This window comes from Petromyzon marinus, assembly GCF_048934315.1.
Source record: "Petromyzon marinus isolate PM22_M1 ecotype Great Lakes invasive population chromosome 75 unlocalized genomic scaffold, UKy_Petmar_22M1.pri1.0 chr75_unloc.4, whole genome shotgun sequence".
Taxonomy (NCBI): domain Eukaryota; kingdom Metazoa; phylum Chordata; class Hyperoartia; order Petromyzontiformes; family Petromyzontidae; genus Petromyzon; species Petromyzon marinus.
This window is the reverse complement of record NW_027422616.1, coordinates 233,080-259,937: the sequence shown is the minus strand read 5'-3', so window position 1 is coordinate 259,937 and position 26,858 is coordinate 233,080. Positions and strand designations below refer to the sequence as shown.

The 26,858-nt window shown below is 56.9% G+C and overlaps 1 protein-coding gene across 1 annotated transcript in view; it reads right to left on the bottom strand.

The window, feature by feature from the left end:
• Nucleotides 1-26,858, bottom strand: part of LOC116937995 (serine/threonine-protein kinase mTOR) — a 221,813-nt gene that overhangs the window by 107,231 nt on the left and 87,724 nt on the right. The window contains 5 exon segments of the mRNA XM_076058486.1: nt 5,609-5,709; nt 13,318-13,457; nt 15,707-15,785; nt 20,469-20,614; nt 24,444-24,606. Coding sequence (XP_075914601.1) covers nt 5,609-5,709; nt 13,318-13,457; nt 15,707-15,785; nt 20,469-20,614; nt 24,444-24,606 — 629 coding nt within the window.

Sequence of the window (26,858 nt, the reverse complement as noted above, 5' to 3'; positions counted from 1 at the left end):
TGAGTGGTGAGTGAGTGAGTGAGTGGTGAGTGAGTGGTGAGTGAGTGAGTGAGTGGTGAGTGAGTGGTGAGTGAGTGAGTGGTGAGTGGTGAGTGAGTGAGTGAGTGTGTAGGTGAGTGAGTGAGTGGTGAGTGGTGAGTGAGTGGTGAGTGAGTGGTGAGTGAGTGGTGAGTGGTGAGTGGTGAGTGAGTGGCTGAGTGGTGAGTGAGTGAGTGGTGAGTGATGAGTGAGTGAGTGGTGAGTGAGTGTGTGGTGAGTGGTGAGTGGTGAGTGAGTGGTGAGTGAGTGGTGAGTGAGTGAGTGGTGAGTGAGTGGTGAGTGAGTGGTGAGTGAGTGGTGAGTGAGTGAGTGGTGAGTGAGTGGTGAGTGGGTGAGTGAGTGAGTGGTGAGTGAGTGAGTGGTGAGTGAGTGGTGAGCGAGTGGTGAGTGGTGAGTGAGTGGTGAGTGAGTGAGTGAGTGGTGAGTGAGTGAGTGAGTGGTGAGTGAGTGGTGAGTGAGTGGTGAGTGAGTGAGTGAGTGGTGAGTGAGTGGTGAGTGAGTGGTGGATGGTGAGTGAGTGGTGAGTAAGTGGTGAGTGAGTGAGTGAGTGGTGAGTGAGTGGTGAGTGAGTGGTGAGTGAGTGGTGAGTGAGTGAGTGAGTGGTGAGTGAGTGAGTGAGTGGTGAGTGGTGAGTGAGTGGTGAGTGTGTGGTGAGTGAGTGGTGAGTGGTGAGTGAGTGGTGAGTAAGTGGTGAGTGAGTGAGTGAGTGGTGAGTGAGTGGTGAGTGAGTGGTGAGTGAGTGAGTGGTGAGTGAGTGGTGAGTGAGTGGTGAGTGAGTGAGTGAGTGGTGAGTGAGTGGTGAGTGAGTGGTGAGTGAGTGAGTGAGTGGTGAGTGTGTGGTGAGTGAGTGGTGAGTGAGTGGTGAGTGAGTGGTGAGTGAGTGAGTGGTGAGTGAGTGGTGAGTGAGTGAGTGAGTGGTGAGTGAGTGGTGAGTGAGTGGTGAGTGAGTGGTGAGTGAGTGAGTGAGTGGTGAGTGAGTGATGAGTGAGTGGTGTGTGGTGAGTGAGTGGTGAGTGGTGAGTGAGTGGTGAGTGAGTGGTGAGTGAGTGGTGAGTGAGTGAGTGAGTGGGTGAGTGAGTGAGTGGTGAGTGAGTGGGTGAGTGAGTGAGTGAGTGGTGAGTGGTGAGTGAGTGGTGAGTGAGTGGTGAGTGAGTGGTGAGTGGTGAGTGAGTGGTGAGTGGTGAGTGGTGAGTGAGTGAGTGAGTGGTGAGTGAGTGAGTGGTGAGTGGTGAGTGAGTGAGTGGTGAGTGAGTGGTGAGTGAGTGGTGAGTGAGTGGTGAGTGGTGAGTGAGTGAGTGGTGAGTGAGTGGTGAGTGAGTGGTGAGTGGTGAGTGAGTGAGTGGTGAGTGAGTGAGTGGTGAGTGGTGAGTGAGTGGTGAGTGAGTGGTGAGTGAGTGGTGAGTGAGTGAGTGAGTGGGTGAGTGAGTGAGTGGTGAGTGAGTGGGTGAGTGAGTGAGTGAGTGGTGAGTGGTGAGTGAGTGGTGAGTGAGTGGTGAGTGAGTGGTGAGTGGTGAGTGAGTGGTGAGTGGTGAGTGAGTGAGTGAGTGGTGAGTGAGTGAGTGGTGAGTGGTGAGTGAGTGAGTGAGTGGTGAGTGAGTGGTGAGTGAGTGAGTGGTGAGTGGTGAGTGAGTGGTGAGTGAGTGAGTGGGTGAGTAAGTGAGTGAGTGGTGAGTGAGTGAGTGAGTGGTGAGTGAGTGGTGAGTGAGTGAGTGGTGAGTGAGTGAGTGGTGAGTGAGTGGTGAGTGAGTGAGTGGTGAGTGAGTGGTGAGTGGTGAGTGAGTGGTGAGTGGTGAGTGAGTGGTGAGTGAGTGGTGAGTGAGTGGTGAGTGAGTGAGTGAGTGGTGAGTGAGTGGTGAGTGAGTGGTGAGTGAGTGGTGAGTGAGTGAGTGGTGAGTGAGTGGTGAGTGAGTGGTGAGTGAGTGGTGAGTGGTGAGTGAGTGAGTGGTGAGTGGTGAGTGAGTGGTGAGTGGTGAGTGAGTGAGTGGTGAGTGAGTGAGTGAGTGGTGAGTGAGTGGTGAGTGAGTGAGTGGTGAGTGAGTGAGTGGTGAGTGAGTGAGTGAGTGGTGAGTGTGTAAGTGAGTGAGTGAGTGTGTGAGTGAGTGAGTGGTGAGTGAGTGAGTGAGTGGTGAGTGAGTGGTGAGTGAGTGAGTGAGTGGTGAGTGAGTGGTGAGTGAGTGAGTGAGTGGTGAGTGAGTGGTGAGTGAGTGAGTGAGTGGTGAGTGAGTGGTGAGTGAGTGAGTGGTGAGTGGTGAGTGAGTGAGTGAGTGTGTAGGTGAGTGAGTGAGTGGTGAGTGGTGAGTGAGTGGTGAGTGAGTGGTGAGTGAGTGGTGAGTGGTGAGTGGTGAGTGAGTGGCTGAGTGGTGAGTGAGTGAGTGGTGAGTGATGAGTGAGTGAGTGGTGAGTGAGTGTGTGGTGAGTGGTGAGTGGTGAGTGAGTGGTGAGTGAGTGGTGAGTGAGTGAGTGGTGAGTGAGTGGTGAGTGAGTGGTGAGTGAGTGGTGAGTGAGTGAGTGGTGAGTGAGTGGTGAGTGGGTGAGTGAGTGAGTGGTGAGTGAGTGAGTGGTGAGTGAGTGGTGAGCGAGTGGTGAGTGGTGAGTGAGTGGTGAGTGAGTGAGTGAGTGGTGAGTGAGTGAGTGAGTGGTGAGTGAGTGGTGAGTGAGTGGTGAGTGAGTGAGTGAGTGGTGAGTGAGTGGTGAGTGAGTGGTGGATGGTGAGTGAGTGGTGAGTAAGTGGTGAGTGAGTGAGTGAGTGGTGAGTGAGTGGTGAGTGAGTGGTGAGTGAGTGAGTGAGTGGTGAGTGAGTGAGTGAGTGGTGAGTGGTGAGTGAGTGGTGAGTGTGTGGTGAGTGAGTGGTGAGTGGTGAGTGAGTGGTGAGTAAGTGGTGAGTGAGTGAGTGAGTGGTGAGTGAGTGGTGAGTGAGTGGTGAGTGAGTGAGTGGTGAGTGAGTGGTGAGTGAGTGGTGAGTGAGTGAGTGAGTGGTGAGTGAGTGGTGAGTGAGTGGTGAGTGAGTGAGTGAGTGGTGAGTGTGTGGTGAGTGAGTGGTGAGTGAGTGGTGAGTGAGTGGTGAGTGGTGAGTGAGTGAGTGGTGAGTGAGTGGTGAGTGAGTGGTGAGTGAGTGAGTGAGTGGTGAGTGAGTGGTGAGTGAGTGGTGAGTGAGTGGTGAGTGAGTGAGTGAGTGGTGAGTGAGTGATGAGTGAGTGGTGTGTGGTGAGTGAGTGGTGAGTGGTGAGTGAGTGGTGAGTGAGTGGTGAGTGAGTGAGTGAGTGGGTGAGTGAGTGAGTGGTGAGTGAGTGGGTGAGTGAGTGAGTGAGTGGTGAGTGGTGAGTGAGTGGTGAGTGAGTGGTGAGTGAGTGGTGAGTGGTGAGTGAGTGGTGAGTGGTGAGTGAGTGAGTGAGTGGTGAGTGAGTGAGTGGTGAGTGAGTGAGTGAGTGGTGAGTGAGTGGTGAGTGAGTGGTGAGTGAGTGGTGAGTGGTGAGTGAGTGAGTGGTGAGTGAGTGGTGAGTGAGTGGTGAGTGGTGAGTGAGTGAGTGGTGAGTGAGTGAGTGGTGAGTGAGTGGTGAGTGAGTGAGTGTGTGAGTGAGTGAGTGGTGAGTGAGTGGTGAGTGAGTGGTGAGTGAGTGGTGAGTGAGTGAGTGTGGTGAGTGAGTGGTGAGTGAGTGGTGAGTGAGTGGTGTGTGGTGAGTGAGTGGTGAGTGGTGAGTGAGTGGTGAGTGAGTGGTGAGTGAGTGAGTGAGTGGGTGAGTGAGTGAGTGGTGAGTGAGTGAGTGGGTGAGTGAGTGAGTGAGTGGTGAGTGGGTGAGTGAGTGGGTATGAGTGGTGAGTGAGTGGTGAGTGAGTGGTGAGTGGTGAGTGAGTGAGTGAGTGGTGAGTGAGTGAGTGGTGAGTGGTGAGTGAGTGAGTGAGTGGTGAGTGAGTGTGTGAGTGAGTGAGTGGTGAGTGAGTGGTGAGTGAGTGAGTGAGTGGTGAGTGAGTGGTGAGTGAGTGGTGAGTGAGTGAGTGGTGAGTGTGTGGTGAGTGAGTGGTGAGTGAGTGAGTGGTGAGTGAGTGGTGAGTGAGTGGTGAGTGAGTGGTGAGTGAGTGGTGAGTGAGTGGTGAGTGAGTGGTGAGTGAGTAGTGAGTGGTGAGTGGTGAGTGAGTGGTGAGTGAGTGGTGAGTGGTGAGTGAGTGGTGAGTGAGTGGTGAGTGAGTAGTGAGTGGTGAGTAGTGAGTGAGTGAGTGGTGAGTGTGTGAGTGAGTGGGTGAGTGAGTGAGTGAGTGGTGAGTGAGTGAGTGGTGAGTGAGTGGTGAGTGGTGAGTGAGTGGTGAGTAAGTGGTGAGTGAGTGGTGAGTGAGTGGTGAGTGAGTGGTGAGTGAGTGAGTGGTGAGTGAGTGGTGAGTGAGTGGTGAGTGAGTGAGTGAGTGGTGAGTGAGTGGTGAGTGAGTGGTGAGTAAGTGGTGAGTGAGTGAGTGGTGAGTGAGTGGTGAGTGAGTGAGTGAGTGGTGAGTGAGTGGTGAGTGAGTGAGTGGTGAGTGAGTGGTGAGTGAGTGGTGAGTGAGTGGTGAGTGGTGAGTGAGTGGTGAGTGGTGAGTGAGTGGTGAGTGAGTGGTGAGTGAGTGAGTGGTGAGTGAGTGGTGAGTGAGTGGTGAGTGGTGAGTGAGTGGTGAGTGGTGAGTGAGTGGTGAGTGGTGAGTGGTGAGTGAGTGGTGAGTGGTGAGTGAGTGGTGAGTGTGTGAGTGAGTGAGTGGTGAGTGAGTGGTGAGTGGTGAGTGAGTGGTGAGTGTGTGAGTGAGTGAGTGGTGAGTGAGTGGTGAGTGGTGAGTGAGTGGTGAGTGGTGAGTGAGTGGTGAGTAAGTGGTGAGTGAGTGGTGAGTGAGTGAGTGAGTGGGTGAGTGGTGAGTGGTGAGTGAGTGGTGAGTGGTGAGTGAGTGGTGAGTGAGTGGTGAGTGGTGAGTGAGTGGTGAGTGAGTGGTGAGTGGTGAGTGAGTGGTGAGTGGTGAGTGAGTGGTGAGTGAGTGGTGAGTGAGTGAGTGAGTGGTGAGTGAGTGAGTGAGTGGTGAGTGAGTGGTGAGTGGTGAGTGGTGAGTGAGTGAGTGGTGAGTGAGTGAGTGGTGAGTGAGTGAGTAAGTGGTGAGTGAGTGGTGAGTGAGTGGTGAGTGGTGAGTGAGTGGTGAGTGAGTGGTGAGTGGTGAGTGAGTGGTGAGTAAGTGGTGAGTGAGTGGTGAGTGAGTGAGTGGGTGAGTGGTGAGTGGTGAGTGAGTGGTGAGTGGTGAGTGAGTGGTGAGTGAGTGGTGAGTGGTGAGTGAGTGGTGAGTGGTGAGTGAGTGGTGAGTGAGTGGTGAGTGGTGAGTGAGTGGTGAGTGAGTGGTGAGTGAGTGGTGAGTGAGTGGTGAGTGAGTGAGTGAGTGGTGAGTGAGTGGTGAGTGAGTGAGTGAGTGGTGAGTGGTGAGTGAGTGAGTGGTGAGTGAGTGAGTGGTGAGTGAGTGAGTAAGTGGTGAGTGAGTGGTGAGTGAGTGGTGAGTGGTGAGTAAGTGGTGAGTGAGTGGTGAGTGAGTGGTGAGTGTGTGGTGAGTGAGTGGTGAGTGAGTGCTGTACCTAGGCCCCAGGCTGCGGCGGCGGCCATGCGGGCCATCTTGGCCTGGGTCTCCTCACTGACCAGGGTCCACTTGTCACAGCAGATCTGGTGCAGCTGTCCCCTGCACCGCCACCACCACCACCACCATCATCAGCAGCAGCAGCAGCAACAACATCATCATCAGCATCAACAGCAGCAGCAGCAACAACATCAGCAGCAGCAACATCATCAGCAGCAGCAGCATCATCATCATCAGCATCAACAGCAGCAGCAGCAACAACATCAGCAGCAGCAACATCATCAGCAGCAGCAGCATCATCATCATCAGCATCAACAGCAGCAGCAGCAACAACATCAGCAGCAGCAACATCATCAGCAGCAGCAGCATCATCATCAGCATCAACAGCAGCAGCAGCAGCAGCAACAACATCATCAGCATCAACAGCAGCAGCAGCAACAACATCAGCAGCAGCAACATCATCAGCAGCAGCAGCATCATCATCATCAGCATCAACAGCAGCAGCAGCAACAACATCAGCAGCAGCAACATCATCAGCAGCAGCAGCAGCATCATCATCAGCATCAACAGCAGCAGCAGCAGCAGCAACAACATCATCAGCATCAACAGCAGCAGCAGCAACAACATCAGCAGCAGCAACATCAGCAGCAGCAGCAACATCATCACCATCATCAACATCATCATCACCACCATCATCAACATCATCATCAGCAGCATCAACAGCAGCAGCAGCAACAACATCAGCAGCATCAACAGCAGCAGCAGCAACATCATCACCATCATCAACATCATCATCACCACCATCATCAACATCATCATCATCACCACCATCATCAACATCATCATCACCACCACCATCATCAACATCATCATCTTCAGCAGCATCATCATCAGCAGCATCATCAGCAGCAGCAACTTCATCATCATTAGCAGCACAAACAACATCATCATCACAGAGACACACAGAGACACCGCAGAGACACCACAGAGACACCACAGAGACAACACAGAGACAACACAGAGACACAGAGACAACACAGAGACAACACAGAGACACCACAGAGACACAGAGACAACACAGAGACACCAGAGAGACACAGAGACAACACAGAGACACCGCAGAGACACCGCAGAGACACCACAGAGACACCGCAGAGACACCGCAGAGACACCGCAGAGACACAACAGAGACACAGAGACACCACAGAGACACAGAGACACCGCAGAGACACAGAGACACCACAGAGACACCACAGAGACACCACAGAGACACAGAGACACCGCAGAGACACCACAGAGACACAGAGACACCAAAGAGACACCGCAGAGACACCACAGAGACACAGAGACACAACAGAGACAACACAGAGACACAAAGACACCACAAAGACACAGAGACACCACAGAGACACAGACACCACAGAGACACCACAGAGACACCACAGAGACACCACAGAGACACCACAAAGACAACACAGAGACACCACAGAGACAACACAGAGACACCACAGAGACACAGAGACAACACAGAGACACCACAGAGACAACACAGAGACACAGAGACACCGCAGAGACACCGCAGAGACACCACAGAGACACCACAAAGACAACACAGAGACACCAAAGAGACACCGCAGAGACACAGAGACACCGCAGAGACACCGCAGAGACACCGCAGAGACACCACAGAGACACCACAGAGACACAGAGACACCGCAGAGACACCACAGAGACACAGAGACACCACAGAGACACCGCAGAGACACAGAGACACCACAGAGACACCACAGAGACACCACAGAGACACCACAGAGATACAGAGACACCACAGAGACACAGAGACACCACAGAGACACAGAGACAACACAGAGACAACACAGAGACACAACAGAGACACCACAGAGACACCGCAGAGACACCACAGAGACACCACAGAGACACCGCAGAAACACCGCAGAGACACCACAGAGACACAGAGACAACAGAGACACAATATAGACACCGCAGAGACACCGCAGAGACACCGCAGAGACACCACAGAGACACCACAGAGACACAGAGACACCACAGAGACACCGCAGACACACCGCAGAGACAACACAGAGACAACACAGAGACACAACAGAGACACAACAGAGACACCACAGAGACACCGCAGAGACACCAGAGACACCACAGAGACACCGCAGAGACACCACAGAGACACCACAGAGACACCGCAGAAACACCGCAGAGACACCACAGAGACACAGAGACAACAGAGACACAATATAGACACCGCAGAGACACCGCAGAGACACCGCAGAGACACCACAGAGACACCACAGAGACACAGAGACACCACAGAGACACCACAGAGACACAGAGACACCACAGAGACACCGCAGACACACCGCAGAGACAACACAGAGACAACACAGAGACACAACAGAGACACAACAGAGACACCACAGAGACACCGCAGAGACACCAGAGACACCACAGAGACACAGAGACACCACAGAGACACCACAGAGACACAGAGACACAACAGAGACAACACAGAGACACAGAGACACCACAGAGACACAGAGACACCACAGAGACACAGAGACAGCACAGAGACACAGATACACCACAGAGACACCACAGAGACACCACAGAGACACCGCAGAGACACCACAGAGACACCGCAGATTCAGAGACACTACAGAGACACCACAGAGACACCACAGAGACACACTCAGAGACACACAGAGACACCACAGAGACACCACAGAGACACAGAGACACCGCAGAGACAACACAGAGACACCGCAGAGACAACACAGAGACACAGAGACACCGCAGAGACAACACAGAGACACAGAGACACCGCAGAGACACACTCAGAGACACCGCAGAGACACCGCAGAGACACCACAGAGACACCGCAGAGACAACACAGAGACACCACAGAGACACCGCAGAGACACCGCAGAGACACCACAGAGACACAGAGACACACACAGAGACACCACAGAGACACAACAGAGACACCACAGAGACACAACAGAGACACACACAGAGACACCACAGAGACACAGAGACACACACAGAGACACCACAGAGACACCACAGAGACACCACAGAGTCACCACAGAGACACCACAGAGACACCACAGAGACACAGAGACACCACAGAGACAGAGAGACACCACAGAGACACAGAGACAACACAGAGACACCACAGAGACACAGAGACACCACAGAGACACCACAGAGACACCACAGAGACAACACAGAGACAACACAGAGACACCACAGAGACACCACAGAGACACACACAGAGACACCACAGAGACACAGAGACACAGAGAGACAGAGACACCACAGAGACACAGGGTAGTGACGGTGTCTCTCACCACTCCCCCAGGGCCTCCAGGCAGCGCATGTGACCCAGCCAACACACAGAGACACAGAGACACCGCAGAGACACCACATAGACACAGAGACAACACAGAGACACAGAGACAACACAGAGACACCACAGAGACACAGGGTAGTGACGGTGTCTCTCACCACTCCCCCAGGGCCTCCAGGCAGTGCATGCGACCCAGCCAACACACAGAGACACAGAGACACCACAGAGACAACACAGAGACACCGCAGGGACACAGAGACACCACAGAGACACCACAGAGACACCACAGAGACACCACAGAGTCACCACAGAGACACCACAGAGACACCACAGAGACACAGAGACACCACAGAGACACCACAGAGACACCACAGAGACACTACAGAGACACCACAGAGACACAGAGACACCACAGAGACACCACAGAGACAACACAGAGACACTACAGAGACACAGAGAGACCACAGAGACACCACAGAGACACCACAGAGACACCACAGAGACACCACAGAGACACCACAGAGACACTACAGAGACACCACAGAGACACAGGGTAGTGACGGTGTCTCTCACCACTCCCCCAGGGCCTCCAGGCAGCGCATGCGACCCAGCCAACACACAGAGACACAGAGACAACACAGAGACACCACAGAGACACAGACACAACACAGAGACACAGAGACAACACAGAGACACCACAGAGACACAGAGACAACACAGAGACACCACAGAGACACCACAGAGACACCACAGAGACACCACAGAGACACCACAGAGACACAGGGTAGTGACGGTGTCTCTCACCACTCCCCCAGGGCCTCCAGGCAGCGCATGCGACCCAGCCAACACACAGAGACACAGAGACACCACAGAGACACCACAGAGACACCACAGAGACACCACAGAGAGAAACACAGAGACACCACAGAGACACCACAGAGACAACACAGAGACACCACAGAGACACCACAGAGACACCACAGAGACACCACAGAGACACCACAGAGACACAGGGTAGTGACGGTGTCTCTCACCACTCCCCGAGGGCCTCCAGGCAGCGCATGCGACCCAGCCAACACACAGAGACACAGAGACACCGCAGAGACACAGAGACAACACAGAGACACCACAGAGACACCACAGAGACACCACAGAGACAACACAGAGACACCACAGAGACACCACAGAGACACAGAGACACCACAGAGACACCACAGAGACAACACAGAGACACCACAGAGACACAGGGTAGTGACGGTGTCTCTCACCACTCGCCCAGGGCCTCCAGGCAGCGCATGCGACCCAGCCAACACACAGAGACACAATAGAGACACAGAGACACCACATAGACACAGAGACAACACAGAGACACAGAGACAACACAGAGACACCACAGAGACACAGGGTAGTGACGGTGTCTCTCACCACTCCCCCAGGGCCTCCAGGCAGCGCATGCGACCCAGCCAACACACAGAGACACAGAGACAACACAGAGACAACACAGAGACACAGAGACAACACAGAGACACAGAGACAACACAGAGACACAGAGACAACACAGAGACAACACAGAGACGTGACGGTGTCTCTCACCACTCCCCGAGGGCCTCCAGGCAGCGCATGCGACCCAGCCAACACACAGAGACACAGAGACAACACAGAGACACTACAGAGACACCACAGAGACACCACAGAGACACAGAGACAACACAGAGACACAGAGACACCACAGAGACACAGACACAACACAGAGACACTACAGAGACACCACAGAGACACAGAGACACCACAGAGACACAGAGACACCACAGAGACACAGGGTAGTGACGGTGTCTCTCACCACTCCCTTCAGGGCCTCCAGGCAGCGCATGCGACCCAGCCAACACACAGAGACACAGAGACACCGCAGAGACACCACAGATACACCACAGATACACAGAGACACCGCAGAGATACAGAGACACCACAGAGACACAGAGACAACACAGAGACACCACAGAGACAACACAGAGACACCACAGAGACACAGGGTAGTGACGGTGTCTCTCACCACTCCCCCAGGGCCTCCAGACAGCGCATGCGACCCAGCCAACACACAGAGACACAGAGACACCGCAGAGACAACACAGAGACACAGAGACACCGCAGAGACACAGAGACAACACAGAGACACCACAGAGACACCACAGAGACACAGAGACAACACAGAGACACAGAGACACCGCAGAGACACCACAGAGACACAGAGACAACACAGAGACACAGAGATACCACAGAGACACAGACACAACACAGAGACACAGAGACACCGCAGAGACACCACAGAGACACAGGGTAGTGACGGTGTCTCTCACCACTCCCCCAGGGCCTCCAGGCAGCGCATGCGACCCAGCCAACACACAGAGACACAGAGACACCGCAGAGACAACACAGAGACACAGAGACACCACAGAGACAACACAGAGACACCACAGAGACACAGAGACACCACAGAGACACCACAGAGACACAGGGTAGTGACGGTGTCTCTCACCACTCCCCCAGGGCCTCCAGGCAGCGCATGCGACCCAGCCAACACACAGAGACACAGAGACACTACAGAGACACCACAGAGACACCACAGAGACACCACAGAGACAACACAGAGACAACACAGAGACACCACAGAGACACCACAGAGACACCACAGAGACAACACAGAGACAACACAGAGACAACACAGAGACAACACAGAGACACAGAGACACAGAGACACTACAGAGACACCACAGAGACACCACAGAGACACAGGGTAGTGACGGTGTCTCTCACCACTCGCCCAGGGCCTCCAGGCAGCGCATGCGACCCAGCCAACACACAGAGACACAGAGACAACACAGAGACACCACAGAGACACAGAGACAACACAGAGACACAGAGACACCACAGAGACACAGGGTAGTGACGGTGTCTCTCACCACTCCCCGAGGGCCTCCAGGCAGCGCATGCGACCCAGCCAACACACAGAGACACAGAGACACCGCAGAGACAACACAGAGACACAGAGACACTGCAGAGACACAGAGACAACACAGAGACACCACAGAGACACCACAGAGACACAGAGACAACACAGAGACACAGAGACACCGCAGAGACACCACAGAGACACAGAGACACCGCAGAGACACAGAGACAACACAGAGACACCACAGAGACACCACAGAGACACAGAGACACCACAGAGACACCACAGAGACACAGGGTAGTGACGGTGTCTCTCACCACTCCCTTCAGGGCCTCCAGGCAGCGCATGCGACCCAGCCAACACACAGAGACACAGAGACACCGCAGAGACACAGAGACAACACAGAGACACCACAGAGACACAGAGACAACACAGAGACACAGGGTAGTGACGGTGTCTCTCACCACTCCCTTCAGGGCCTCCAGGCAGCGCATGCGACCCAGCCAACACACAGAGACACAGAGACACCGCAGAGACACAGAGACAACACAGAGACAACACAGAGACACAGAGACAACACAGAGACACAGGGTAGTGACGGTGTCTCTCACCACTCCCCGAGGGCCTCCAGACAGCGCATGCGACCCAGCCAACACACAGAGACACAGAGACACCACAGAGACACCACAGAGACACCACAGAGACACAGGGTAGTGACGGTGTCTCTCACCACTCGCCCAGGGCCTCCAGACAGCGCATGCGACCCAGCCAACACACAGAGACACAGAGACACCGCAGAGACACAGAGACAACACAGAGACACCACAGAGACAACACAGAGACACAGAGACACCACAGAGACACAGAGACACAGGGTAGTGACGGTGTCTCTCACCACTCCCCGAGGGCCTCCAGGCAGCGCATGCGACCCAGCCAACACACAGAGACACAGAGACACCACAGAGACACAGAGACACTACAGAGACACCACAGAGACACCACAGAGACACAGGGTAGTGACGGTGTCTCTCACCACTCGCCCAGGGCCTCCAGGCAGCGCATGCGACCCAGCCAACACACAGAGACACAGAGACACCACAGAGACAACACAGAGACACCACAGAGACACCACAGAGACACCACAGAGACACCACAGAGACACAGGGTAGTGACGGTGTCTCTCACCACTCGCCCAGGGCCTCCAGGCAGCGCATGCGACCCAGCCAACACACAGAGACACAGAGACACCACAGAGACACCACAGAGACACAGAGACAACACAGAGACACCACAGAGACACAACAGAGACACAGAGACACAGAGACACCACAGAGACACCAGAGACACCACAGAGACACAGGGTAGTGACGGTGTCTCTCACCACTCGCCCAGGGCCTCCAGGCAGCGCATGCGACCCAGCATGTGCTCCGGGTCGTCCTGAGCGGCCTCCCCCTTGCGGTCGTAGGCCACCAGCGCATCCTCCCACTCATGCAGCTTCTCATACCACGTGCCCTGGATCTCCTGTGGTGGGTGGGTTGGTGGGTGGGTGGGTGGGTGGGTGAGTGGGTGGGTGAGTGGGTGGGTGGGTGGGTGAGTGGGTGGGTGGGTGAGTGGGTGAGTGGGTGAGTGAGAGAGGGGGTGTGTGGGTGAGTGAGTGGGTGAGTGGGTGTGTGGGTGGGTGAGTGAGTGGGTGGGTGAGTGGGTGTGTGGGTGGGTGAGAGAGGGGGTGTGTGGGTGGGTGAGAGATGGGGTGTGTGGGTGGGTGAGAGAGGGGGTGTGTGGGTGGGTGAGAGAGGGGGTGTGTGGGTGGGTGAGTGGGTGTGTGGCTGGGTGTGTGGGTGGGTGGATGGGTGTGTGGGTGGGTGTGTGGGTGTGTGGGTGTGTGGGTGGGTGGGTGTGTGGGTGGGTGTGTGGGTGGGTGTGTGGGTGGGTGTGTGGGTGAGTGTGTGGGTGAGTGGGTGTGTGGGTGGGTGTGTGGGTGGGTGAGTGGGTGGGTGAGTGGGTGGGTGAGTGGGTGTGTGAGTGGGTGGGTGAGTGGGTGGGTGAGTGGGTGGGTGAGTGGGTGAGTGGGTGGGTGAGTGGGTGGGTGTGTGGATGAGTGGGTGGGTGAGTGGGTGGGTGAGTGGGTGGGTGTGTGGATGAGTGGGTGGGTGAGTGGGTGGGTGTGTGAGTGGGTGTGTGTGGGTGGGTGTGTATGGGTGGGTGAGTGGGTGAGTGGGTGTGTGGGTGTGTGGGTGAGTGTGTGAGTGGGTGTGTGGGTGTGTGTGGGTGGGTGTGTGGGTGTGTGTGGGTGGGTGAGTGGGTGAGTGGTTGGGTGTGTGGTTGAGTGGGATGAGGGGCTCACTAATTCACTCACCCTCTTAGTGAGCAAATCACTCGGACACCCGCTTACTACTCAGCCGAACCCACCCAATTATCCCGCCTGCCCATCACATTACCCACACACACCCCCATACACACACCCACACACACACCCACCAACCGATACACCCACTGACACACCCACATAACCACCCACACACCCACCCCACCCACAAACCCACCCACCCACACACCCACCCACACACCCACCCACCCACACACCCACCCACACACCCACACACACACACACCCACCCACACACCCACCAACCACACCCACCCCACCCACACACACCCACCCCACCCACACACCCACCCATCCACACACCCACCCCACCCACACACACCTATGCACCCACACACCCAGAGACCCACCCCACCCACCCACCCACACACACCCACCCACACACACCCACACACCCACCCACCCACACACACCCACCCACACACCCACCCCACCCACCCACACCCACACACCCACCCCACCCACCCCACCCCACACACACACACCCCACCCACACAACAACAACAACCGCCATTCGCCACAAAGTGGCGGTGACGTCGCCACGACTCTTGTGCCAGGCCATGTGCACCTTGAGGCCAAAACAACCCCCTACCTCCTCGCGGTGCCGGACGGGCAACTCTGTCGTGGACAATGCTGTGGGGGGGGGAGGAGCCAATTCCGATTGGCTCCGCCCCTCACGGCGTCTGTGTCCACCACAGGGGCTAAAACGGGGGCTCTGGACGGGTGTGAGCGGCTGGCAACCCCTCCACCTTCAATTGATTACCACGAAACCACGACTTAAATATGTAACCCCACCCACACACACCCACCCACACATCCACCCACTCCACCCACACACACCCACCCACACACCCACTCCACCCACACACACCCACCCACACATCCACTCCACCGACCCACACCCACCCACCCATCCACTCCACCCACACACACCCACCCACACACCCACCCACCCACACATCCACTCCACCCACCCACACCCACCCACCCATCCACTCCACCCACACACACCCACCCACACACACACCCACCCACACACACACACCACCCACACACCCACTCCACCCACACACCCACCCACCCACACACCCACCCACCCACACACCCACTCCACCCACACACACCCACCCACACATCCACTCCACCCACACACACCCCACCCACACATCCACTCCACCCACACACACACCCACCCACACACACACACACCCACACACCCACCCACCCACACACCCACCCACCCACACACCCACTCCACCCACACACACCCCACCCACACACCCACTCCACCCACACCCACCCACCCACCCACCCACCCACTCCACCCACACATCCACCCACACCCACTCCACCCACCCCACCCACACACCCACCCACCCACCCACCAGCTCGCCCCCGTGATGCTTCATGGCGTACTCCAGGACGCCAGCAGCTGCCTCTGGCTGCTGCAGCTTGTTGTTGATACTGTGACACGGACAACCCGGGGCAAACAGGCACCGTGTCAGAGGGGTCTACTAGCAGCAGCCTCAGGGTCTAGTAGCAGTAGCCTCAGGGTGTAGTAGCAGCCTCAGGGTGTAGTAGAAGTAGCCTCAGGGTGTAGAGACTCAGGGTGTAGTAGCAGTAGACTCAGGGTGTAGTAGCAGCCTCAGGGTGTAGTAGAAGTAGCCTCAGGGTGTAGGAGACTCAGAGTGTAGTAGACTCAGGGTGTAGTAGTAGTAGACTCAGGGTGTAGTAGACTCAAGGTGTAGTAGACTCAGGGTGTAGAGACTCAGGGTGTAGTAGACTCAGGGTGTAGTAGACTCAGGGTGTAGTAGTAGTAGACTCAGGGTGTAGAGACTCAGGGTGTAGTAGACTCAGGGTCTAGTAGAGACTCAGGGTGTAGTAGAGACTCAGGGTGTAGTAGCCTCAGGGTGTAGTAGAGACTCAGGGTGTAGTAGAGACTCAGGGTGTAGTAGACTCAGGGTCTAGTAGAATTAGGGTCTAGTAGACTCAGGGTCTAGTAGACTCAGGGTGTAGTAGACTCAGGGTCTAGTAGACTCAGGGTCTAGTAGACTCAGGGTCTAGTAGACTCAGGGTCTAGTAGACTCAGGGTGTAGTAGACTCAGGGTGTAGTAGAGACTCAGGGTGTAGTAGAGACTCAGGGTGTAGTAGAGACTCAGGGTGTAGAGACTCAGGGTGTAGAGACTCAGGGTGTAGTAGACTCAGGGTGTAGAGACTCAGGGTGTAGTAGACTCAGGGTGTAGAGACTCAGGGTGTAGTAGACTCAGGGTGTAGTAGACTGAGGGTCTAGTAGACTCAGGGTCTAGTAGACTCAGGGTGTAGTAGACTCAGGGTGTAGTAGAAGTAGCCTCAGGGTGTAGTAGACTCAGGGTGTAGTAGTAGTAGCCTCAGGGTGTAGTAGTAGCCTCAAGGTGTAGTAGAGACTCAGGGTGTAGTAGTAGCCTCAGGGTGTAGTAGCCTCAGGGTGTAGTAGAGACTCAGGGTGTAGTAGTAGCCTCAGGGTGTAGTAGTAGCCTCAGGGTGTAGTAGAGACTCAGGGTGTAGTAGTAGTAGCCTCAGGTGTAGTAGAGACTCAGGGTGTAGTAGTAGCCTCAGGGTGTAGTAGTAGCCTCAGGGTGTAGTAGCCTCAGGGTGTAGTAGTAGCCTCAGGGTGTAGTAGAGACTCAGGGTGTAGCAGAGACTCAGGGTGTAGTAGCCTCAGGGTGTAGTAGTAGCCTCAGGGTGTAGTAGTAGCCTCAGGGTGTAGTAGACTCAGGGTGTAGTAGTAGCCTCAGGGTGTAGTAGAGACTCAGGGTGTAGTAGTAGCCTCAGGGTGTAGCAGAGACTCAGGGTGTAGTAGAGACGCAGGGTGTAGAAGTAGCCTCAGGGTGTAGCGGAAGACTCAGGGTGTAGTAGAGACTCAGGGTGTAGTAGTAGCCTCAGGGTGTAGTAGAGACTCAGGGTGTAGCGGAGACTCAGGGTGTAGAGACTCAGGGTGTAGTAGAGACTCAGGGTGTAGTAGTAGTAGCCTCAGGGTGTAGTAGAGACTCAGGGTGTAGCAGAGACTCAGGGTGTAGCAGAGACTCAGGGTGTAGCAGAGACTCAGGGTGTAGTAGTAGCCTCATGGTGTAGTAGAGACTCGAGGTGTAGTAGAGACTCAGGGTGTAGCAGAGACTCAGGGTGTAGTAGTAGCCTCAGGGTGTAGCGGAGACTCAGGGTGTAGAGACTCAGGGTGTAGTAGAGACTCAGGGTGTAGTAGAGACTCAGGGTGTAGTAGTAGTAGTAGCCTCAGGGTGTAGTAGAGACTCAGGGTGTAGTAGTAGCCTCAAGGTGTAGTAGAGACTCAGGGTGTAGTAGTAGCCTTAGGGTGTAGAGACTCAGGGTGTAGTAGACTCAGGGTGTAGTAGAGACTCAGGGTGTAGAGACTCAGGGTGTAGTAGAGACTCAGAGTGTAGTAGACTCAGGGTGTAGTAGTAGCCTCAGGGTGTAGTAGAGACTCAGGGTGTAGTAGAGACTGTGGGTGTAGTAGAGACTCAGGGTGTAGTAGAGACTGTGGGTGTAGTAGAGACTCAGGGTGTAGTAGAGACTCAAGGTGTAGTGGAGACTCAGGGTGTAGTAGAGACTCAGGGTGTAGTAGAGACTCAGGGTGTAGCAGAGACTCAGGGTGTAGTAGAGACTCAGGGTGTAGCAGAGACTCAGGGCGAATCATGGAAACTCATAGGACACCGGGCGACACGTGGAGGCACATGGAGACTCGTAGAGACACGAGGAGACATGGCGAGACTCGTGGAGACTCGTAGAGGCACGGGGAGACACGGCGAGACACGTAGAGACATGGCGAGACTCGTGGAGACACGGGGAGAATCGTAGAGACACGGCGAGACTCGTAGAGACACGGTGAGACACGGGGAGACATGGCCAGACTCGTGGAGACTCGTAGAGACACGAGGAGACATGGCCAGACTCGTGGAGACTCGTGCAGACTCGTAGAGGCACGGGGAGACACGTAGAGACTCTTAGAGACACGTAGAGACACGGGGAGACACGTAGAGACACGGGGAGACACGTAGAGACATGGCGAGACTCGTGGAGACACGGTGAGACACGGCGAGACACGTAGAGACACGGCGAGACTCGTAGAGACATGGGGAGACACGGGGAGACGCGGAGACGCGGAGACACACGGGGAGAATCGTGGAGACACGGGGAGACACGACGAGACACGTAGAAACACGGCGAGACTCGTGGAGACTCGTAGAGACACGGCGAGACTCGTAAAGACACGGGGAGACTCGTAGAGACACGTAGAGACACGTAGAGACACGGGAAGACACGGGGAGACTCGTAGAGACACGTAGAGACACGGGAAGACACGGGGAGACTCGTAGAGACACAGGGAGACACAGCGAGACACGGGGAGACACGGCGAGACTCGTAGAGACACGGGGAGACACGGCGAGACACGGGGAGACTCGTAGAGACACGGGGAGACTCGTAGAGACACGGGGAGACACGGCGAGAAACGGGGAGACATGGGGAGACTCGTAGAGACACGGCGAGACACGGGGAGACACGGCGAGACTCGTAAAGACTCGTAGAGACACGGCGAGACTCGTAGAGAATCGTAGAGACACGGCGAGACTCGCAGAGACTCGTAGAGACACGTAGAGACACGGGAAGACACGGGGAGACTCGTAGAGACACGGGGAGACACAGCGAGACACGGGGAGACACGGCGAGACTCGTAGAGACACGGCGAGACTCGTAGAGACACGGGGAGACACGGCGAGACACGGGGAGACACGGGGAGACTCGTAGAGACACGGCGAGACTCGTAGAGACACGGCGAGACTCGTAGAGACACGGCGAGACTCGTAGAGATACGGCGAGACTCGTAGAGACTCTTAGAGACACGGCGAGACACGGGGAGACTCGTAGAGACTCGTAGAGACACGTAGAGACACGGCGAGACACGGGGAGACACGGCGAGACACGCGGAGACTCGTAGAGACACGGGGAGACACGGGGAGACACGGGGAGTCATGGCGAGACACGGGGAGACACGTAGAGACTCTTAGAGACACGTAGAGACTCGTAGAGACACGTAGAGACTCGTAGAGACACGGGGAGACTCGTAGAGACACGGCGAGACTCGCGGAGACATTGGGGAGACACGGGGAGACACGGGGAGACACGGCGAGACTCGTAGAGACACGAGGAGACTCGTAGAGGCACGGCGAGACTCGTGGAGACTCGTAGAGACACGGGGAGACACGGGGAGACACGGGGAGACTCGTAGAGACACGGCGAGACTCGTAGAGACACGGCGAGACTCGCGGAGACATTGGGGAGACACGGGGAGACACGGGGAGACACGGGGAGACACGGCGAGACTCGTAGAGACACGGCGAGACTCGTAGAGACACGGCGAGACTCGCGGAGACATTGGGGAGACACGGGGAGACACGGGGAGACACGGGGAGACACGGCGAGACTCGTAGAGACACGAGGAGACTCGTAGAGGCACGGCGAGACTCGTGGAGACACGGGGAGACTCGGGGAGACACGGGGAGACTCGTAGAGACACGGGGAGACACGGGGAGACACGGGGAGACTCGTAGAGACACGGGGAGACACGGGGAGACACGGGGAGACTCGTAGAGACACGGCGAGACTCGTAGAGACACGGCGAGATTCGCGGAGACATTGGGGAGACACGGGAGACACGGGGAGACACGGGGAGACACGGCGAGACTCGTAGAGACACGAGGAGACTCGTAGAGGCACGGCGAGACTCGTGGAGACTCGTAGAGACACGGGGAGACTCGTTGAGACACGGGGAGACACGGCGAGATACGGGGAGACTCGTAGAAAATCGTAGAGACACGGCGAGACTCGTGGAGACACGGCGAGACACGGGGAGACTCGTAGAGACACGGCGAGACACGGGGAGACTCGTAGAGACAACGGGGAGACACGGCGAGACTCGTAGAGACACGTAGAGACACGGCGAGACTCGCGGAGACATTGGGGAGACACGGGGAGACACGGCGAGACACGGGGAGACACGGGGAGACACGGCGAGACACGGGGAGACTCGTAGAGACACGTAGAGACACGGGGAGACACGGGGGGGGGGGGGGGGGGGGAGGAGACGGACGCCCGCACCTGATGAGGCCCTCCAGGATGGCGGGAGTGGCGCCCTTCTGGAACTCAAGCTCCTTGTAGTGCAGCGCCTTGGCGTAGGCCCGGCAGTTGGAGGCGCGGTCCCCCAGCAGCACCACTCCATTGTCGTCACGCAGGGGTAACGGGCCCTGCTGTGGGGGGTGACGGTGGTGGTGGTGGTGAGGGTGGTGGTGGTGGTGGTGAGGGTGGTGGTGGTGGTGGTGAGGGTGGTGGTGGTGGTGGTGGAGGTGGTGGTGAGGGTGGTGGTGACGGTGGTGGTGAGGGTGGTGGTGACGGTGGTGGTGGTGGTGAGGGTGGTGGTGGTGGTGGTGGTGGTGAGGGTGGTGAGGGTGGTGGTGGTGGTGGTGGTGAGGGTGGTGGTGAGGGTGGTGGGGGTGGTGGTGAGGGTGGTGGTGAGGGTGTTGGTGGTGGTAGTGGTGGTAGGGTTGGTGGTGATGGTGGTGGTGAGGGTGGTGGTGGTGGTGGTGGAGGTGGGGGTGGTGGTGATGGTGGTGGTGGTGGGGGTGGTGGTGGGGGTGGTGGTGGGGGTGGTGGTGGTGGAGGTGGAGGTGGGGGTGGTGGTGATGGTGGTGGTGGTGGGGGTGGTGGTGGGGGTGGTGGTGGGGGTGGTGGTGGTGGAGGTGGGGGTGGTGGTGGGGGTGGTGGTGGGGGTGGTGGTGGTGGTGGTGGAGGTGGGGGTGGTGGTGGGGGGTGGTGGTGGTGGTGGGGGAGGTGGTGGTGGTGGTGGGGGAGGTGGTGGTGAGGGTGGTGGTGACGGTGGTGGTGGTGGTGAGGGTGGTGGTGGGGGTGGTGGAGGTGGTGGGGGAAGTGGTGGTAGTGGTGGGGGTGGTAGTGGTGGTGTTGTGGAGGTGGTGGTGAGTAACTGAGTGAGCGAGCGAGTTGGTGAGCGAGCCGGTGAGTGAGCGACTGGCTGAGTGAGTGAGCGACTGAGTGAGTGAGCGACTGAGTGAGCGACCGACTGGCTGAGAGAGCGACTGGCTGAGTGAGTGAGCGACTGAGTGGCGAGTGAGTGAGTGAGTGAGCGACTGAGTGAGCGAGTGACTGAGTGAGAGAGCGACTGAGTGAGCGAGCGAGTGAGTTGGTGAGCGAGCCGGTGAGTGAGCGACTGGCTGAGTGAGTGAGCGACTGGCTGAGTGAGTGAGTGACTGGCTGAGTGAGCGACTGAGTGAGTGAGCGACTGAGTGAGCGACCGACTGGCTGAGAGAGCGACTGGCTGAGTGAGTGAGCGACTGAGTGGGAGTGGCGAGTGAGTGAGTGAGTGAGTGAGCGACTGAGTGAGCGAGTGACTGAGTGAGAGAGCGACTGAGTGAGCGAGCGAGTGAGTTGGTGAGCGAGCCGGTGAGTGAGCGACTGGCTGAGTGAGTGAGCGACTGGCTGAGTGAGTGACTGAGTGAGTGAGCAACTGGCTGAGTGAGTGAGCGACTGGCTGAGTGAGGGAGCGACTGAGCGAGAGAGCGACTGAGCGAGAGAGCGACTGGCTGAGTGAGTGAGCGACTGGCTGAGTGAGTGACTGAGTGAGTGAGCGACTGGCTGAGTGAGTGAGCGACTGGCTGAGTGAGTGAGTGAGCAACTGAGCCAGCGAGTGAGCGGGTGAGCGACTGAGTGAGCGGGTGAGCGACTGAGTGAGTGAGCGAGTTGGTGAGCGAGCCGGTGAGTGAGCGACTGGCTGAGTGAGTGAGCGGCCGAGTGAGTGAGCAACTGAGTGAGCGAGCGAGTGAGTTTGGTGAGCGAGCCGGTGAGTGAGCAACTGGCTGAGTGAGTGAGCGACTGGCTGAGTGAGTGAGCGACTGAGTGAGCGAGCGAGCGAGTTGGTGAGCGAGCCGGTGAGTGAGCGATTGGCTGAGTGAGCGACTGAGTGAGTGAGCGACTGAGTGAGCCAGTGAGCGACTGGCTGAGTGAACGACTGAGTGGTGAGCGACTGAGTGAGCGACTGAGTGGCGAGTGAGTGGGTGAGCGACTGAGTGAGCGACTGAGTGAGCCAGTGAGCGACTGAGTGAGCCAGTGAGTGACTGAGTGAGTCAGTGAGCGACTGGCTGAGTGAACGACTGAGTGGTGAGCGAGTGAGTGAGCGACTGAGTGGCGAGTGAGTGGGTGAGCGACTGAGTGAGCGAGTGACTGAGTGAGAGAGCGACTGAGTGAGTGAGCGACTGGCTGAGAGAGCGACTGGCTGAGTGAGTGAGTGACTGAGTGAGCAACTGGCTGAGTGAGTGAGCCAGCGAGTGAGTTGGTGAGCGAGCCGGTGAGTGAGCGACTGAGTGAGAGAGCGACTGAGTGAGCCAGTGAGCGACTGGCTGAGTGAACGACTGAGTGGTGAGCGACTGAGTGAGCGACTGAGTGGCGAGTGAGTGGGTGAGCGACTGAGTGAGCGAGTGACTGAGTGAGTGAGCGACTGAGTGAGTGAGTGACTGAGTGAGCGACTGAGTGAGCGAGCGACTGGCTGAGAGAGCGACTGGCTGAGTGAGTGAGTGACTGAGTGAGCAACTGGCTGAGTGAGTGAGCCAGCGAGTGAGTTGGTGAGCGAGCCGGTGAGTGAGCGACTGAGTGAGAGAGCGACTGAGTGAGCCAGTGAGCGACTGGCTGAGTGAACGACTGAGTGGTGAGCGACTGAGTGAGCGACTGAGTGGCGAGTGAGTGAGTGAGCGACTGAGTGAGCGACTGAGTGGCGAGTGAGTGGGTGAGCGACCGAGTGAGCGAGCGACTGGCTGAGAGAGCGACTGGCTGAGTGAGTGAGTGACTGAGTGAGCCAGTGAGCGACTGGCTGAGTGAGCGACTGAGTGACTGAGTGAGCGACCGAGTGAGCGAGCGACTGGCTGAGAGAGCGACTGGCTGAGTGAGTGAGTGACTGAGTGAGCCAGTGAGCGACTGGCTGAGTGAGCGACTGAGGACTGAGTGAGCGACTGAGTGAGCGACTGAGTGAGCCAGTGAGTGGTGAACGACTGAGTGAGCGACTGAGTGAGCCAGTGAGTGACTGAGTGAGTGAGTGACTGAGTGAGTGACTGAGTGAGCGACTGAGTGAGCGACCGAGTGAGCGAGCGACTAGCTGAGAGAGCGACTGGCTGAGTGAGTGAGCAACTGAGTGAGCCAGTGAGCGACTGGCTGAGTGAACGACTGAGTGGTGAGCGACTGAGTGAGCGACTGAGTGAGTGAGCGACTGAGTGAGCGACCGAGTGAGCGAGCGACTAGCTGAGAGAGCGACTGGCTGAGTGAGTGAGCGGACTGAGTGAGCGACTGAGTGAGCGACTGAGTGAGTGAGCCAGCGAGTGAGTTGGTGAGCGAGCCGGTGAGTGAGCGACTGAGTGAGAGAGCGACTGAGTGAGCCAGTGAGCGACTGGCTGAGTGAACGACTGAGTGGTGAGCGACTGAGTGAGCGACTGAGTGGGTGAGCGACTGAGTGAGCGACTGAGTGAGCCAGTGAGCGACTGAGTGAGCCAGTGAGTGACTGAGTGAGTGAGCGACTGAGTGAGCGACCGAGTGAGCGAGTGACTGGCTGAGTGAGCGACTGAGTGAGCCAGTGAGTGACTGAGTGAGCCAGTGAGCGACTGGCTGAGTGAGCGACTGAGTGAGCCAGTGAGCGACTGAGTGAGCGACTGAGTGGCGGTGAGTGGGTGAGCGACTGAGTGAGTGAGCCAGCGAGTGAGTTGGTGAGCGAGCCGGTGAGTGAGCGACTGAGTGAGCCAGTGAGTGACTGAGTGAGCCAGTGAGCGACTGGCTGAGTGAGCGACTGAGTGAGCGACTGAGTGAGCCAGTGAGCGACTGAGTGAGTGACTGAGTGAGCCAGTGAGCGACTGAGTGAGTGACTGAGTGAGCAGTGAGCGACTGAGTGAGCCAGTGAGCGACTGAGTGAGCGACTGAGTGGCGAGTGAGTGGGCGAGCGACTGAGTGATCCAGTGAGCGACTGAGTGAGCCAGCCGGCGAGCGAGCCAGCCGGCGGAGCGGGGCTGGGGGAGCGGCGGCTACCCGGTCGCTGTGCTCCATGAACTCGGCGAGGTTGAGGAGCGTCTGGGTGACCTCCGTGATGTCCTGGGAGGTCAGTGCCAGCTCCATGCTGCCGATGAGCTCATCCTGCTGCTGCTCCCCCAGCTCGGACCAGCAGGAGAGGAAGGCCGCATTGAACAGCTCCCTGGAGTGTGTGTGGGAGTGTGGGGGGAGGAGTGGTGGGGGGAGTGTGGGGGGAGAGTGTGGGGGGGGGGGGAGAGTGGGGGGAGTGTGGGGGGGGAGTGTGGGGGGGAGTGTGGGGGGAGTGTGGGGGGGAGAGTGTGGGGGGGAAGTGGAGGAGTGAGTGTGTGAGTTAGTGAGTGTGTGTGTGGGTATGAGTGTGTGGGTGTGTGTGTGAGTGTGTGGGAGTGTGTGGGTGTGTGCGTGTGTGGGTGTGTGTGTGTGTGGATGTGTGTGTGGGTTTGTGTGTGGGTGTATGGGTGTTTGTGTGGGTGTGTGGGTGTGCGGGTGTGTGAGTGTGTGTGTGAGTGTGTGGGTGTGTGTGGGGGTGTGTGTGTGTGTGTGTAGGTGTGTGTGAGTGTGTGGGTGAGTGTGTGAGTGTGTGTGTGAAGGTGTGTGTGTAGGTGTCAGAGGAGGAGTTGGAGACGCTGCTGCTGAGACTGGAGCGTGCCACTAAGAGGTGGGGCCTTACCATCAGCCCCACCAAAACTAAGCACCTGCCTGGGTATTTTGTACCATCGGACACTCCACCCCCACAACTCCTCCCAATCGGTGATGGGGCAGTTGTGGAGAGAGTGGAGAGTTTCCCATACCTGGGCAGTGTGCTTATGACCGGCTCCAGTTTAACAGCAGAGGTCTCACTCCGAATCAGTCGAGCGGCAATATCTTTTCATCGGTTGCGTAACGCTGTGTGGAAGCTACCTGGTCTGTCGCTCCGCACTAAGCTTCAGGTCTTCTCGGCCACGGTCATTCCCTCCCTTCTCTACGCTTGCGAAACGTGGACCCCCCTAATGGAGCATCTTCGCCGGTTGGAAATATTTAGGCTGCCCTGCCTATGATCCATCCTGGGTTTAACCAGACTGGATTGTGTGAGGAGCTCACAAATCCTTGAAAGATCTGGGCAAGGTCCCATCGGTGAGCTCCTCCGGCAGGCAAGGCTGCGTTGGCTGGGTCATGTAGCCCGCATGCCCAGCCACCGCATGCCGAAACAACTTTTGTTCGGCCGGATCGAGGGGGCTAAACGGGCACGGCACGGGCTAGAGAAGAGATGGAGTGATGTGGTACAGGAGGATGTGGAGCTGAGTGGACTTGCCGATGACTGGTACCAGCGGTGTCAAGATCGGCCTCTGTGGAGGAGGCTCGTGAAGGACGCTACTGGGCAGTTGAAGGCAGTCGCCCTCCAACAACAACGGAGGGCGGAGGAGCGACGCTCACAACAACGAGCGGAGCACCGGGTGGCTAAAGCACAGCAGGTTGGCACAGTAGGGGGCACAGGTGGTGCACCGGCCAGTCATCTCAGTCAGTCGACCCGTGGTACCTGGGTCTGCCCCGTGACCTCCTGCCAGCGGGCGTTCGACACTTCACGTGGCCTCAAGGTGCAAATGGCCTGGCACAAGCGTCGTGGTGACGTCACCGACACTTAGTGGCGAATGGCGGTTGTTGTTGTTGTGTGTGTGTCTGTGTGTGGCTGTGTGTGTGTGTGGCTGTGTGTGTGGGTGTGTGTGAGTGTCTGTGTGTGGCTGTGTGTGTGTGAGTGTCTTTGTGTGGCTGTGTGTGAGTGTCTGTGAGTATCTGTGTGTGGCTGTGTGTGTGTGTGGCTGTGTGTGTGAGTGTCTGTGTGTGTGTGAGTGTCTGTGTGTGTCTGTGTGTGTGTGAGTGTCTGTGTGTGTCTGTGTGTGTGAGTGTCTGTGTGTGTCTGTGTGTGTGCCTGTGTGAGTGTCTGTGTGTGTGTGAGTGTCTGTGTGAGTGTCTGTGTGTGTGTGAGTGTCTGTGTGTGGCTGTGTGTGTGTGTGTCTGTGTGTGTGTCTGTGTGTGTGGCTGTGTGTGGCTGTGTGTGGCTGTGTGTGAGTGTCTGTGTGTGGCTGTGTGTGTGTGTGTGAGTGTCTGTGTGTGTCTGTGTGTGTCTGTGTGTGTGTGTCTGTGTGTGTGTGTCTGTGTGTGTCTGTGTGTGTGTGGCTGTGTGTCTGTGTGAGTGTCTGTGTGTGGCTGTGTGTGGCTGTGTGTGTGTGTGGCTGTGTGTATGTGAGTGTCTGTGCGTGTGAGTGTCTGCGAGTGTGTGTCTGTGAGTGTCTGTGTGTGTGTCTGTGTCTGTGAGTGTCTGTGAGTGTCTGTGTGTGTGTCTGTGTGTGTGTCTGTGTGTGTGTCTGTGTCTGTGAGTGTGTCTGTGAGTGTCTGTGTGTGTGTCTGTGTGTGTGTGGGGAGCGATAGTGTAGCGGT